This window comes from Eucalyptus grandis, chromosome 7, assembly GCF_016545825.1.
Source record: "Eucalyptus grandis isolate ANBG69807.140 chromosome 7, ASM1654582v1, whole genome shotgun sequence".
NCBI lineage: Eukaryota > Viridiplantae > Streptophyta > Magnoliopsida > Myrtales > Myrtaceae > Eucalyptus > Eucalyptus grandis.
This window is the reverse complement of record NC_052618.1, coordinates 9,858,846-9,874,637: the sequence shown is the minus strand read 5'-3', so window position 1 is coordinate 9,874,637 and position 15,792 is coordinate 9,858,846. Positions and strand designations below refer to the sequence as shown.

Here is a 15,792-nt window from a genome sequence, read left to right as displayed (position 1 = left end):
CGGACTTCACCACGATCATCAGCATAATTTTCCGGTTCTGGACCATCTTCCTTAAATTTTCGGAAAATAAATAATTATTTAATTTAATTCCGAAAATTAATATTAAAATGCCAAAAATCCCACTTAGACCCGAATCGCCAAATTGAAGCCCGATTAGGGGTCCGAAAATTCGAGACACTTCCAATAATTAGTAGACCACGTCTACTTGCTAATTGCGTAATCAATTTATCTAAATCACATCACAATTAACTAATAATTGCTAATTTATTCTAATCTAACAACCTAAACATAATTAATTAAAACTAAACTAACCTTAAGCATAATTAGCCAACTAATCCTAGATTAGTGAGATTACTCACCAAATCGCGCGCAAATCGGATCAATCCGACGGCGGCGACGCGAGGAACGATTGTTCCCAAAGCACGGCTCGGGTTCGGGGCCGGGAAACGGCCCAAAACGAGCCCGAAAGAGCTGGATACCCACTTCGTGGGTATGCTGGTCGCGGCTGAACGGAGCCGTTCCGGTGGCTAGGGCGGCGGGGGAAGACCGGCGGAGGGCGAGGGAGTCGCGGGGGTGGTCCGGTGGGGTTGGGCGGTGGCCGGAGGTGGGCTGGTCGGTGCGGAACAGAGAAGAAACAGAGCTGGGCCGAGCTGGATCGCACGGAGTGAGGAGCGGACGGCGAGCGGCGGACAGCGGACGGCGCGAGCGCGCGGGCGCGGGCGCACGGGTGCGGCGCGGGTGCGGCGGCGCGACGGCGGGACGAGCGGCGAGCGGGCGGCGGTCGCGGCGAGCTGCTGTCCTTCCTCCGTTTCTGGTTTGCACGAATAAGAGAGAAGAGAGGGAGAAGGAGTCGGTCACGTGGGGAAAAAGTGGGAGAGAAGAGAGAGGAGAGAGAGGGAAGAGATAAGGGAGAGAAAAGTGAGCGGTGGGGAGGGGGCATCCGCACGAAAGGGGAGGGGGAGAGGAGAGAGAAGAGAGAGAGAAAAAGAGAGAGAGAAGAAAAAGGGAAAGAAAATAATACTTTAATAAGAAAATTCAATTTTCTTATTTCTATTATTTTCATTTTCTCATTTTTTTTTTTTTTTTTTTAATTTTCTTCCGGCCTTCGATTTTTCCTCCGATAATTTCTTTATCGAAATTTCGAACTCATCAATAATTTGACGGACGATGAGACTGGCCCTAAAATGAATGGTGTGACACGTCCGAATATTCGATTCCCAAACCGAATTAAATTTCATGATTAAAATCGATCGGACACGATTTTAATCCAATCTAACCAATTAGGTAGCTTTTAGAGATTTTACATGCGGTTATATCTCTTAACGGCTTCACCCAATAAGTTAGCTAACTCGTGAGTGATGTTGAGAGAAAAAAGGACCAAAGGCACGCCGACGATACGCACATTTCACTTTATCGAAAACGGGTCAAATTTCGGGATGTCACATAATCATCCGGCACATGAAATTGATTACAAGCGAGATCAAGCAAAGGATGAAGTCCGCACAGAATTCACTGAAGTACACAGTAACGATGCACATTTCAAAGAAGGATTTCACAATTTCCAATTCAAAGATGGTAAGTGTCATGAATATTAGAATAGCCATATAGGAAATCATAGATTGATAAGGAAAACATAGTTCTGAGTAAATTAAGCCAACGCGGCTTGTTCAAATTCTCAGTCATGGAAGCATTGAGCACAACCGGGAGAGTTCAACCAACATCAATGAAAATAATTTGTCATATGACCTAGAGAACTCTCAGTTTAAGCACTGCCATTGCCAGATAATCATCACGATGCAAGAATACTTGCGAAATACGCATGCTAGTATTGTTCAAGAATTCAATCAAATGTATGGTAGGCGTTTCAATAAAGGGCACCTGAATGAGTTCATCAGGATAGTCCCAAACTCGACCAAATTTCATGCCGGCGGTATCAAGCACTCGGTCCTTACCTCCAGGAGAAACAGAGCGAAGTTTACCTTGATAAGAATCATGAAGATTCAAATACTCAACCCACTCAAAGGAATCCTCGTTATCACTGATTTCAACTCACATTCAACCTTCGTCGAACTTGAAATCATAATACCGTCCCTCAAACTCAAATAGTCTCAGCCTTTATCAATTGTTAGAGAGAGAGAGAGAGAGAGAGAGAGAGAGAGAGATGAGAGGAGGAACATGGGCTTTCCCAGATTGCAATCTCCTCGATCTCCTTCTTCCCCCTACAACGGTTGTCGTGAGGTAATTCATCACAACTTCGATTGCTTAATATAATAGCACATACATTTTCTAATATCACGGGAAAATTTATAAACACGATAATGCACTTGATTAGGATTTATACAACATAACCCCACAATTTATGGTCCAATGACTAGTCACTCGTCACTGTAGCCCAGGACACAAACCAAATAAATGAATAGCCAAGAAAACAATCACGCACTTCGAGGGAAGTGTAGAAGAGAATACGGAAGAAAAAAACAAAATCTCACATTACCAGTCACGTCCATTTTGTTTTGCCAGACACCATCCGTTGCAACATTCACAAACTTTTGTGGCTCACTTCATAAAACTAATTATTCTCCCTCACTTTGCCCCTCACTTTCCACCTCACTTTCGCAGTTTGCCTTCTCAATTTCGCGATCTAACCGCTCAGTTTCCCCCTCACTTTCCTCCGCACTTCGGTTGCCTTGGTCCAGCTCTATTCTACTCGAGTCATCCAAGGATGGGAATTCCATAGAATATTTCTTTGGTAAGAAGCTCTTGAATTTCGGCAAATTGTAAAGTCTAAGAGTAGTTAACCCAAAGAAGGTGATTGTGTTACTAGTCACTTCTTCACATTCTTCATGGTCAACAATTAGTTCCATATCTTCACATGACCCTACCACCAGCTTTTCGATTTGCCCGAGAAATTTCGCCGTGAAGGTGGCGAAAAGCATATCCAAACGGGAGCACCTTACAACCTTTATGTATCTCAAATTTGGGAATGGGATGTTTGGTAGATTGTCGTACCGCCAAATGTGCCGCAAGTTGTCTAAATCACGCAAATCCAGTGTCCTCAAATTACTGCTTTTCGCCACTGTCCCATCACTTTCGTATATGATCTCAATTAAACAGCATGATTTCACTTCTAAGGTTTCCAGACAGTCCTGCAGCCTCTTCCACATATGGGATAGGGCAATATGATGGAGATTGTCACAATCCTTCAATATAAGAGATTCCAATTTGCAAAAAGAATCATCAGAAATTTGATTGTTCCATAACTCTTTGCACTGGACGCCTCTAATGTATAGCTTTTCTAAATTGGGAAATCTAACCTGCACGACGATAATGTGAGAAAATAGGATAAGTAGGACAAATTATTACATTGTTCATTCTAAAACATGATAATGCAAGATTAAAGGCGATCACAATAAGGTATAGAGCAAACCATATCATTGAACAACGGTTGGAGTGATTCATCATTTTCTTTGATCATCTCGCCTAGCTGCCTCTCAACACTTGTAGGACTCCAAATGAATGCTCTAAAGTTAGGGCACCGCCAAATATATAAACCAGTTAAGGAAGGGAAACTCATCACTTCTGCCTTGGATAGACCACCTTCTCCCTTGGGAACCGCTTCCTTCATTTGTTCACATTCGACAATTGCTATGGCATCGAGTTTCTCTAGAGTTGTGGCCGTATAATTGGGGAAGAGATATCTTAGCTCGGAGCACTTTAGAACATTGACCGTTTCTAGACTAGGAAAACCCAAAACCGTATGGGAGTCACTCATCACCATGTGTCTCAGCCTTGCTGCTCCACTCACTAACACTTCTTCTAATTTGGGGAGCAATACAATTTTCTTTCCCATATTTGAATCAAGGGATCCGCAATCGAACAAAGATTCCAGGGAGTGGCATCTATGAACCTCGACCATTTCCAATTTGGGGAGCAATACAATTGTCTGTTCCGTATATGAACCAAGGATTCCAAGGAGGGACACTTTGAAACTTCGACACTTTCGAGGTTTTGCAATCTCCCTATGATTGTCGAAGGGAAGACATCAAGTAGGTTGAAGCACTTTCCAAGGGTGAGCTTGGCTAATTTGTTGAAGAAACTTTTGGGAAGTTCACTGCGCCATATCCTTTTTAACGTTCCTACCGACTCAAACTCTAACACCTCCAAGCTTGGTAAACTTATCTGCTCATAAGAGTTATGCATCAGATCATAGCTATGAAAAATTTAACAATTTGGCCTAATCTTATACCGATCTATCTAATGCGATGGAGGATTAGAATTTTCACCAACGGCCTTACTCTAACAAGTGTAGCTATAAATTATAAAAACATTTTAACTAATAAACCAAATAAAAAAAATCTTCAAAAAAATATTAATACTTGCCCCACCAATCGCGTGCCTATGACTATTATGGGTGTAAGCTCTAAAGAAATGATTCATACCTTTTGATCAAAGAAGGAATCCGGATAAGTATATTGTGAATCTGAAGTAGTGGTTATTGACTCATTTTTTTTATGAGGATATGAGAAGAATTTCTCCGTGGGACAACGGCTTATAGATAGTCGCTCCAATAATGGGAACTCTATAATATCATCTGTCCCATCATCTCTTCCTTCTTCATCAACAATCACCACCTTCATATTTGGACAATTCACCACTTTAATGTCTCTAATTTCTCTAAGACATTTAGCCATAGACACCGAAAAGAGAAATGACAGCCTTGTATTGTTGATAGAGAGCACCTCCAAATTCCGAAATATTGATATTCCTTGTGATTGCAAATCTTGTTTCGGGGTGAGGTTGGCTAATTTGTCGGAGGAACTTTTGGGAAGCTCACTGTGCCATATGCCTCGCCCAACAATGGCGAGGCCGAGCCCACAGCCATGGCAAGAGGATCCTAGCGAGTGGAGTACTAACTTCTCCAAGCTTGGTAAACTTATCTGCTCATAAGAGTTGTACATCATATCATAGCTATGAAAATTTTTACAATTTGGCCTAATCTTATACCGATCTATCTAATGTGATGGAGGATAGAATTTTCACCAATGGCCTTACTCTAACAAGTATAGCTATAAATTACAAAAACATTTTAACTAATAAACCAAATAAAAAAATCTTCAAAGAAATATTATTACTTGCCCCCACAAATCGCATGCCTGTGACTATTATGGGTGTAATCTCAAAAAAAAGGATTCATACCTGTTGATCAAAGAAGGAATCAGAATAAATATCTTGTGAATATGAAGTAGTGGTTATTGACTCTTTCTTTCCATGAGGATATGAGAAGAATTTCTTTGTGGGACAACGGCTTATAGATAGTCGCTCCAATAATGGGAACTCTATAATATCATCTATCCCATCATCTCTTCCTTCTTCATCAACAATCACCGCATTCATATTCGGACAATCCTCCACTTCAATCTCTCTAATTTCTCTAAGACATTTAGCCATAGACACCGAAAAGAGAAATGACAGCCTTGTATTTTTGATAGAGAGCACCTTCAGATTCCGAAATATTGATATTCCTTGTGATTGCGAATCTTGTTTCGGGGTGAGGTTGGCTAATTTGTCGGAGGAACTTTTGGGAAGCTCATTGTGCCATATGCCTCGCCCAACAATGGCGAGGCTGAGCCCACAGCCATGGCGAGAGGATCCTAGCAAGTGGAGTACTAACTTCTCCAAGCTTGGTAAACTTATCTGCTCATAAGAGTTGTACATCATAGCTATGAAAGTTTTTACAATTTGGCCTAATCTTATACCGATCTATCTAATGTGATGGAGGATAGAGTTTTCACCAATGGCCTTACTATAACAAGTATAGCTATAAATTATAAAAAACATTTTAACTAATAAACCAAATAAAAAAATCTTCAAAAAAATATTAATACTTGCCCCCACCAATCGCGTGCCTATGACTATTATGGGCATAAGCTCTAAAGAAATGATTCATACCTTTTGATCGAAGAAGGAATCCGAATAAGTATCTTGTGAATCTGAAGTAGTGGTTATTGACTCTTTTTTTCCATGAGGATATGAGAAGAATTTCTCTGTGGGACAACGGCTTATAGATAGTTGCTCCAATAATGGGAACTCTATTATATCATCTATCCCATCATCTCTTCCTTCTTCATCAACAATCACCGCATTCATATTCGGACAATCCTCCACTTCAATCTCTCTAATTTCCCTAAGACATTTAGCCACAGACACCGAAAAGAGAAATAACAGCCCTGTGTTTTTGATAGAGAGCACCTTGATTCGAAATATTGATGTTCCCTGTGATTGCAAATCTTGTTTCGAGGTGAGGTTGGCTAATTTGTCGGAAGAACTTTTGGGAAGCTCACTATGCCATATGCCTCGCCCAACAATGGCGAGGCCGAGCCCATAGCCACGGCGAGAGGATCCTAGCGAGTGGAGTATTAACTTCTCCAAGCTTGGTAAACTTATCTGCTCATAAGAGTTGTACATCAGATCATAGCTATGAAATTTTTTACAATTTGGCCTAATCTTATACCGATCTATCTAATGCGGTGGAGGATAGAATTTTCACCAATGGCCTTACTCTAACAAGTGTAGCTATAAATTATAAAAACATTTTAACTAATAAACCAAATAAAAAAATCTTCAAAAAAATATTAATACTTGCCCCACCAATCGCGTGCCTATGACTGTTATGGGCGTAAGCTCTAAAGAAAAGATTCGTACCTTTTGATCTAAGAAAGAATCCAAATAAGTATCTTGTGAATCTGAAGTAGTGGTTATTGACTCTTTTTCCATGAGGATATGAGAAGAATTTCTCTCGTGGGACAGCGGTTTATAGATAGTCGCTCCAATAATGGGAACTCTATAATATCATCTATCCCATCATCTCTTCCTTCTTCATCAACAATCACCGCATTCATATTCCGACAATCCTCCACTTCAATCTCTCTAATTTCCCTAAGACATTTAGCCACAGACACTGAAAAGAGAAATGATAGCCCTGTATTTTTGATAGAGAGCAACTTCAGATTCCGAAATATTGATGTTCCTTGTGATTGCAAATCTTGTTTCGGGGTGAGGTTGGCTAATTTGTCGGAAGAACTTTTGGGAAGCTCACTGTGCCATATGCCTCGCCCAACAATGGCGAGGCCGAGTGCACAGCCACGGCGAGAGGATCCTAGCGAGTGGAGATTTAACTTCTCCAAGCTTGGTAAACTTATCTGCTCATAAGAGTTGTACATTAGATCATAGCTATGAAAAATTTAACAATTTGGCCTAATCTTATACCGATCTATCTAATGCGATGGAGGATTAGAATTTTCACCAATGGCCTTACTCTAACAAGTGTAGCTATAAATTATAAAAACATTTTAACTAATAAACCAAATAAAAAAAATCTTCAAAAAAATATTAATACTTGCCCCACCAATCGCATGCCTCTGACTATTATGGGTGTAAGCTCTAAAGAAATGATTCATACCTTTTGATCAAAGAAGGAATCCAGATAAGTATATTGTGAATCTGAAGTGGTGGTTATTGACTCATTTTTTTCATGAGGATATGAGAAGAATTTCTCCGTGGGACAACGGCTTATAGATAGTCGCTCCAATAATGGGAACTCTATAATATCATCTGTCCCATCATCTCTTCCTTCTTCATCAACAATCACCGCCTTCATATTTGGACAATTCACCACTTTAATGTCTCTAATTTCTCTAAGACATTTAGCCATAGACACCGAAAAGAGAAATGACAGCCCTGTATTTTTGATAGAGAGCACCTTCAGATTCCGAAATATTGATATTCCTTGTGATTGCGAATCTTGTTTTGGGGTGAGGTTGGCTAATTTGTCGGAGGAACTTTTGGGAAGCTCACTGTGCCATATGCCTCGCCCAACAATGGCGAGGCCGAGCCCATAGCCATGGCGAGAGGATCCTAGCGAGTGGAGTGCTAACTTCTCCAAGCTTGGTAAACTTATCTGCTCATAAGAGTTGTACATCATATCATAGCTATGAAAATTTTTACAATTTGGCCTAATCTTATACCGATCTATCTAATGTGATGGAGGATAGAATTTTCACCAATGGCCTTACTCTAACAAGTATAGCTATAAATTATAAAAACATTTTAACTAATAAACCAAATAAAAAAATCTTCAAAAAAATATTAATACTTGCCCCACCAATCGCGTGCCTATGACTATTATGGGCATAAGCTCTAAAGAAAGGATTCATACCTTTTGATCAAAGAAGGAATCCAAATAAGTATCTTGTGAATTTGAAGTAGTGGTTATTGACTCTTTTTTTCCATGAGGATATGAGAAGAATTTCTCCGTGGGACAATGGCTTATAGATAGTTGCTCCAATAATGGGAACTCTATAATATCATCTATCCCATCATCTCTTCCTTCTTCATCAACAATCACCGCATTCATATTCGGACAATCCTTCACTTCAATCTCTCTAATTTCCCTAAGACATTTAGCCACAGACACCGAAAAGAGAAATAACAGCCTTGTATTGTTGATAGAGAGCACTTTCAGATTCCGAAATATTGATGTTCCCTGTGATTGCAAATCTTGTTTCGAGGTGGGGTTGGCTAATTTGTCGGAAGAACTTTGGGAAGCTCACTATGCCATATGCCTCGCCCAACAATGGCGAGGCCGAGCCCATAGCCACGGCGAGAGGATCCTAGCGAGTGGAGTATTAACTTCTCCAAGCTTGGTAAACTTATCTGCTCATAAGAGTTGTACATCGATCATAGCTATGAAAATTTTTACAATTTGGCCTAATCTTATACCGATCTATCTAATGCGGTGGAGGATAGAATTTTCACCAATGGCCTTACTCTAACAAGTGTAGCTATAAATTATAAAAACATTTTAACTAATAAACCAAATAAAAAAAATCTTGAAAAAATATTAATACTTGCCCCACCAATCGCGTGCCTATGACTATTATGGGCGTAAGCTCTAAAGAAAGGATTCGTACCTTTTGATCTAAGAAAGAATCCAAATAAGTATCTTGTGAATTTGAAGTAGTGGTTATTGACTCTTTTTTTCCATGAGGATATGAGAAGAATTTCTCTGTGGGACAGCGGTTTATAGATAGTCGCTCCAATAATGGGAACTCTATAATATCATCTATCCCATCATCTCTTCCTTCTTCATCAACAATCACCGCATTCATATTCCGACAATCCTCCACTTCAATCTCTCTAATTTCCTAAGACATTTAGCCACGAGACACGAAAAGAGAAATGATAGCCCTGTATTTTTGATAGAGAGCACCTTCAAATTCGAAATATTGATTTTCCTTGTGATTGCAAATCTTGTTTCGGGGTGAGGTTGGCTAAATATTCAGAAGAACTTTTGGGAAGCTCACTGTGCCATATGCCTCGCCCAACAATGGCGAGGCCGAGCCCACAGCCACGGCGAGAGGATCCTAGCGAGTGGAGATTTAACTTCTCCAAGCTTGGTAAACTTATCTGCTCATAAGAGTTGTACATCAGATCATAGCTATGAAATTTTTTACAATTTGGCCTAATGTTATACCGATCTGTCTAATGCGGTGGAGGATAGAATTTTCACCAATGGCCTTACTCTAACAAGTGTAGCTATAAATTATAAAAACATTTTAACTAATAAACCAAATAAAAAATCTTCAAAAAATATTAATACTTGCCCCACCAATCGCATGCCTATGACTATTATGGGCGTAAGCTCTAAAGAAAGGATTCATACCTTTTGATCAAAGAAAGAATCCGAATAAGTATCTTGTGAATCTGAAGTAGTGGTTATTGACTCTTTTTGTCCATGAGGATATGAGAAGAATTTCTCCGTGGGACAGTGGCTTATAGATAGTCGCTCCAATAATGGGAACTCTATAATATCATCTATCCCATCATCTCTTCCTTCTTCATCAACAATCACCGCCTTCATATTCGGACAATCCACCACTTTAATGTCTCTAATTTCTCTAAGACATTTAGCCACAGACAGTGGAAAGAGAAATGAGAGTCCCGTATTGTTGATAAAGAGCTTCTTCAAGTTCTGAAGGATCGATATTCCTTGTAGTTTTACATCTTGTTTCCACATGTGCCGCAGGTTCGGCAACTTAGATAATTCCAATGTACTGAGCCGAGAGAGAATCTCCACTTCTTTGATGACTTTTAGCTCCTCTAGGTTGAAAACAACTTCTACAGATGGAGTGCACGCAATTTTCATTGACTCCAAATTCGGCAACTTCAGTATCCAATCCTTTAGAATAATCGACGTGGATGTAGACTCCTTTATCTTTAGCGATTTCAGATTACTGTATTTTAATGAAGGTTCACTATAGAGTATCTTTTCTAGGCCAAGGAGTCCAAACATCACCAGGGATTCCAAGCAAGGCAATGAAACCTAATGAAGCACCACAATGAAACTCATTAAAGGTGAGTTTCTTACAAGTAAAGCTATTTTCAGGAAATTGCTTTCAGACTTCTCATGGATACATGAAAATGACTATACAGAAAAAAATGAATTTCTGAATTTCTCTTCTGTGAAAAGGGATCATTTTCATGAGGATATCCTCACCACTATCATGTTGCAAATGCAGCACTATTGCACAACTCTCTCTGCAACACTATCGCACAACTCTCTCTCTCTCTCTCAACTGTCATCATATTTTTATCTTTTCTTTAGCTGATCTTGAAAACTATGACCATAATTTTTTATCTTTTCTTTTGAAATCATTTACGTATCTTCAAAACAACTACCATAATTTGGTTATCTTTTCTTTTGTTTTTTCTATTTTGAACTTCAAAATTGACAAAAAATAATCATATCAAAGTTCAGTTTTTCATAAAGTTTTTGTTAACTTATTGGTTTTCATTAAGAACAAGTAAATATGACTTATTCGGGCTTGTTTCTATTAAGGATCCATAACAGTTCTTATCTTCACTTTGTAAATTTTTGCGCTTTGTTAATAAACATCATAAAACATCTTTTCAAATTGCGTTTTCAGTAGAACCAAATATGGGGAAACAATTTCTAGAAAAAAAACGATTTAACAAGAAAACATTTTTCAACAGTAAGGAATTTTCACTGAAACAAATGGACATTGAATACATGAATGGCCTCGATGTCTCTTAAGAATGTCAAAAACTTAATTGATCAAAATTAAATATTCAAAAATCAATTGATCAGAGGACGGAATATGTAGATTTTTTGTCGTGCCTGAAAGAATGGAGAAGGAAATATCCCCTTAGTAGCTGAAGAAAGGGATGACGGAAGCAGAATGACGTTGACATGGTGAGGTTGGCATGACTTGTTAAAATCAATTACAACTTGCATGTAGGTGAAACATCAATTAGGTGGACTTTCTTTGTTACGTGGCTCTTGGTTCGCCTTCCATTTATTTAATCTCACTTTCTTCATTTCAAGATTGTTGAATTTCGTTCACTCGTACCGATTATTTAATGAATAACAACAACAAATATTCATTGACTCCAAATTTGGCAGCTTGAGTATCCTATCTTTGGAATACTCGACGTGGATTTAGACTCTTCTATCCTTAGTGATTTCACAACGCTGTATTTTATTGAGGGTTCACTGTAGAGTATTTTTTCTGGGGCAAGGAATCCAGCCATTACCAGGGATTCCAAGTGAGGCAATGAAACCTAACAAAGCGCCACAATGAGACTCATTAAAGGTGAGTTTGTTACAAATCAAGCTATTTTCACGAGAAAATGAGTGAAACTCTCAGGCTAAAAAGCAAAAAAAAAAAAAAAAAAATCATTTCTCTTATGTGAAAAGCAAAATCATTTTCATGATGATATCTTCACCACTATCATGCTGCTAGTGCCGCACAATTGCTCGGTCATGTTGTCATGGCAACATTGGAAACTTGGCATGACATGTTGGAAGTTACAAAATTGCATGTTAGGCGGGACATGAATTATGGGGACTTTCTTTGTTATGTGGCTTCTCGCTCGCCATCCATTTATTGAATTTCTAGACGTCGCTTTCTTCATTTTGAAATTATTGAATTTTATTTATTCATTCAAGATTCATTCTTGCTTATATTCATTCAGCACACTACTATTTTTTCAACTCATTAAAAATGTTAAATAAATAATAAATAGTCATAGTAGAAACCCCAGTTATAGATCCAATAATCTACCATTGATTTTTTTTTTTAAATAATAACTCGTGGAAAGCAGCTTCCCTCTAATTATAATTGGACCTGTCTTCTATTTGAGATGATTTTTCAATTGTAAATCAAAAGGCGAATAAAATTGTACGAATAATCAAAGTTAAAATGCAATATGTACTAACATTGAGTGAACACCAATATCATCTCATCCTAATAGGGCAAATTGATAGAGGGAAAAAGTGAAAAAAAAAAATTACCTGGATTGGAATATCCTTTGATGTGATTTCAGCTTTGGTACAAAAGCTTGTCATATTTGGTAAGTTAATCAATCCCAGATGACGTACATTAGGCAACTCAACTTTGTTATTGGTATAAACTATATCTTCTCCTGGATCATGTGTGACAATGGATTGCATTGATTCACATTCCCACAATGAAATCTCTTCCAATTGTACAAGTCTTTGCATATCTGAAAGACGCCACAAGTATTTCAATCGTTTGCACCAATTTACTCTCATGACTTTCAATTTGTTGAAGCACTCTGGCGCAATGGGTCCATGGCATATCTTCTCCAAATTAACAAGATTTTGAAGGTAAAAAGACTCTAACTTCCCAAAAGCAATGAGAGGAAGGCCATTGGATGGATCGGCATTGGATGAATCGGCAATGTACTTGATTAAGGGGCTTTTTGTAATGCTGAGATACTTCACTTCTCGGAATCCTTGGGTGCACAATTCATGAGGGCTCTCTTTGAACTCACTCAACCGGCTTAAATATAAGCATTGAGTCTTCTGCAGATTTTTCTTAACCCATTTTCTTGAAAGAATACTATCGCACCCTTCCACCCCGTCCATATCGAGAGACATGGCTGTCAAACCTTCATATTCCCTGTCGATCCAAAACCTGAAATATCCTATTTTGATCCAAAATTTGTGCAGGTTCTCAAATGGTAGGTCACCATCCTCTAAGAGTATGATGGGATCCGGAATCGATATTTCCAAAGATGCCAGCTTTGTCAGGCTTTTCAACTCAGCAAGCCCAGCAACACACGATTCCGACGGTATTTCATGCTTGCCCATCCACCCATCAAAGCTATTCTTCATATGTAACTCTTCCAAGTTGATTAAGCCTTTTAGGGCTCCAGGCTCGATTATCTTAAGCAAGTAGCAGTGGTTCAGATTCAACGATCTTAGATTTGTTAGTTTCCCGATTTCTTTAGGCAGTCTAGAAATTATAGACCCATTGAAGCTAAGAATCCGCAATGCTTTGAGCTTGCCAAGATTTGCCACATCCCCCACATAGCAATTTATGCTTAATGACCGGAGGTTCCCGAGGATTTCCATCGAGGAAGGTAAACTGGTGATACGCATGGAGCGAAGATAGAGGACTCGAAGCTCCTCCATGTATGTGAAATCAATTCTACTACAATCTCCCATATCGTTTTGTTCCGACAACATAAGTATCTTCACGTGGGGAAACTGACGCAGCATTAGTTCAGCAAGCCTATCACTGCCAACATTAACCAAGCATGCCCAACATTTCTCAAGCTTTTCCTTTGGCCATGAGCCATAATTGTTGTTAATCATTAAGGAATCCTGCCCACTATATGCACCTGAGATGACCACCTCGCTGTAAAGATCGTGTATGGTCACATGTTTCTTATCATCGCCTCCATCCTGCAACAAATGAATGGAATGGAGGCTATCCAGAATATTTTTCAATCTATCCCTTGAATTTTGTATTGTCTCATTAATTTTTTCAAGCAAGCACAACCCCATGCCTAATACCCATAGAAGTTCGACCTGAATGGTCCCGCCAATAAGACCGCAGAGCAAGAATAAGCACTTCGCGTCCTCACACTTCAAATGGCCATAACTCAACTTCACTATTGTTTCTTGTATTTCTTTAGTTGACTCATCTATTTCTATCTGTGCGATTCTCCATGCGGACACAGGGCTTTCTTTCAAGGTTTTTGCAACGGAGATAATCAAAAGAGGCAAACCTGCAAGCTTCTTGACCACTCGAGCCGCTATTGCTTTCAAATCCTCATCGTCTTCGAGCCTGTTGCCGACCGTCTTTGCAAATAGCCCGAAAGCTTCGTCGTTGTTTAGGCCTCCAAGAAAAAATGTTTCATCGGCACACATCTTTTGCTTCAGCACATCTTCAAATCTTGATGCGAGCAACAATTTGCATTTCCCGCTAATGTCTCTTGAAGGAATTCCAACCGCTTTCAAATCAAGTTCCCCATAGGTCATCCAATATTATGAGAACCTTCTCACTTGGATCCCGCTGTAATCTCTCCAACAGACGATTTGCCCGGCCGCGTTCGCTTTGCACGTCCTTCAGATCCAGTTTCAAGGCGTCAGCGATCTCATCTTGGATATTCTTCGAGACAGGGATCTGTGACACTTTTGCTTTGACGATCATGTGGAACGGTCCCTTCTCTTTCCTGAGTTTCTTCTCGACTTCCTCCAATAGCGTAGTCTTCCCCACGCCGCCAGGCCCGTAGACCCCAATCACTCTTAGCTTCTCATCATCCAGAGCTTTCATTATGCCCTGAAAGACGGAAGCTCGCGAATCTGCGATAGTGTCGCCCCCATCACCGGCTGAGGAATTCACATCGGGAGTGCCAGTGACACGCCCCGGCGGAGCACTCTCATAGTAGACGCTCTCGAATTTACCTTGTGGGATGAGTGCCTGGATGGCCTGGGCTGTCTTCCTCGCGTCCCTGCCGAGACAATAACGCTCCTTTGGGTTGGGAAGCCACCCGCAGAAGCAAGTTTTCTTGGCTCTTCCCTCGTTATCCAGCATGCCGCGCGCCTTGTTGGCGACAGTCTCTGCATCATTCTTCCATCTGTTAACTTCGCGTTTTATCTCCCTCATGTTGTTTTCAGCATCAACGACCGAGCGCTGCAGCCCAACCCTCGCGTCATCCAGCTTCTCAAGTTCTTCCTTCAGTTGGCCAACGTAGCTGTTGGAGAATATCAGGTAGCCGCATCGACGACCAATTGGAGCTGCCAGGTATTCCGCCACTTTGGAAGCTATAGACTGAACAATATCCGCCATTTTCCCGCTTTTTTATTTCTATCTTTCAGATTTTTTTCCTTCCTCTTTGGAGAGAAATGAAAGTTAAGAATTTATATATGCTGAGGAAGGCTGAAGTGATGGAACCCGAAAACGAAACGACTGAAGAAGAGGAAAGGTTCAATAGGATGAATACAATGAACACGAGAGAGAGAGAGAGAGAGAGAGAGAGAGAGAGAGAGAGAGAGCGCTAGTGGCTGGAAGAAGACAGTGAAGGACGGTGAAAATTCGAGATAGGAAATGCGACAGACGTCTGAATGAGATGGGGTGAAACTCCCAAAATATATACGAAGGTGTTGGCGAAGAAAAGTCGTGACGACCATCTCATTTTTCCTCGGCCAAGGAAAGAATAATTTGAAGAAGGATCCCCATGCTGGAGGAAAAGAATTCTCTGTCATAGAAGACAAGTATCTGAACTGAAATGTGAGGAATAATCCTCAACATGAAGGGAATAAATGAAAGAATCCTCCCGTCTCATGATTTCTTCTCCCTGGAACCTTTAAATAAAGCGAAAAAGTATCCTCGAAACAGGAAAATATAGATATGAAAGAATCATCTTTCACGAAAGAAATCTCTGCCGCCTCTCTTTTTC

The 15,792-nt window shown here is 39.9% G+C and overlaps 2 protein-coding genes across 2 annotated transcripts; both read right to left on the bottom strand.

The window, feature by feature from the left end:
- Positions 1-2,234: 2,234 nt before the first annotated feature.
- Positions 2,235-3,959, bottom strand: LOC108960965. The gene is made up of 2 exons (XM_039317297.1): positions 3,428-3,959; positions 2,235-3,314 (listed from the first exon to the last, which is right to left on the bottom strand). The coding sequence occupies exons 1-2, from the start codon at positions 3,914-3,916 to the stop codon at positions 2,574-2,576; spliced, it is 1,230 nt and encodes a 409-aa protein (XP_039173231.1). The 5' UTR covers positions 3,917-3,959; the 3' UTR covers positions 2,235-2,573.
- A 5,756-nt stretch (positions 3,960-9,715) lies between these two features.
- LOC104454977 (disease resistance protein At4g27190-like) lies at positions 9,716-15,182 on the bottom strand. Its single transcript, XM_039317415.1, has 4 exons — positions 14,396-15,182; positions 13,904-14,343; positions 12,374-13,792; positions 9,716-10,381 (listed from the first exon to the last, which is right to left on the bottom strand). The coding sequence occupies exons 1-4, from the start codon at positions 15,180-15,182 to the stop codon at positions 9,716-9,718; spliced, it is 3,312 nt and encodes a 1,103-aa protein (XP_039173349.1).
- Between the last annotated feature and the right edge of the window lie 610 nt (positions 15,183-15,792).

Bases quoted from the DNA above. Each gene is read 5' to 3' on its own strand.
- LOC108960965 (XM_039317297.1), bottom strand. From the start codon at position 3,916: ATGGTCGAGGTTCATAGATGCCACTCCCTGGAATCTTTGTTCGATTGC. The intron at 3,315-3,427 runs GTTTGCTCTATA...ATCGTCGTGCAG, and splicing joins AACCGTTGTTCAATGATATG to GTTAGATTTCCCAATTTAGA.
- LOC104454977 (XM_039317415.1), bottom strand. From the start codon at position 15,182: ATGGCGGATATTGTTCAGTCTATAGCTTCCAAAGTGGCGGAATACCTG. The intron at 14,344-14,395 runs GTGAGAAGGTTC...TTGATTTGAAAG, and splicing joins GAGATTACAGCGGGATCCAA to CGGTTGGAATTCCTTCAAGA. The intron at 10,382-12,373 runs GTAATTTTTTTT...GTGCTTCATTAG, and splicing joins CAAAGGATATTCCAATCCAG to GTTTCATTGCCTTGCTTGGA.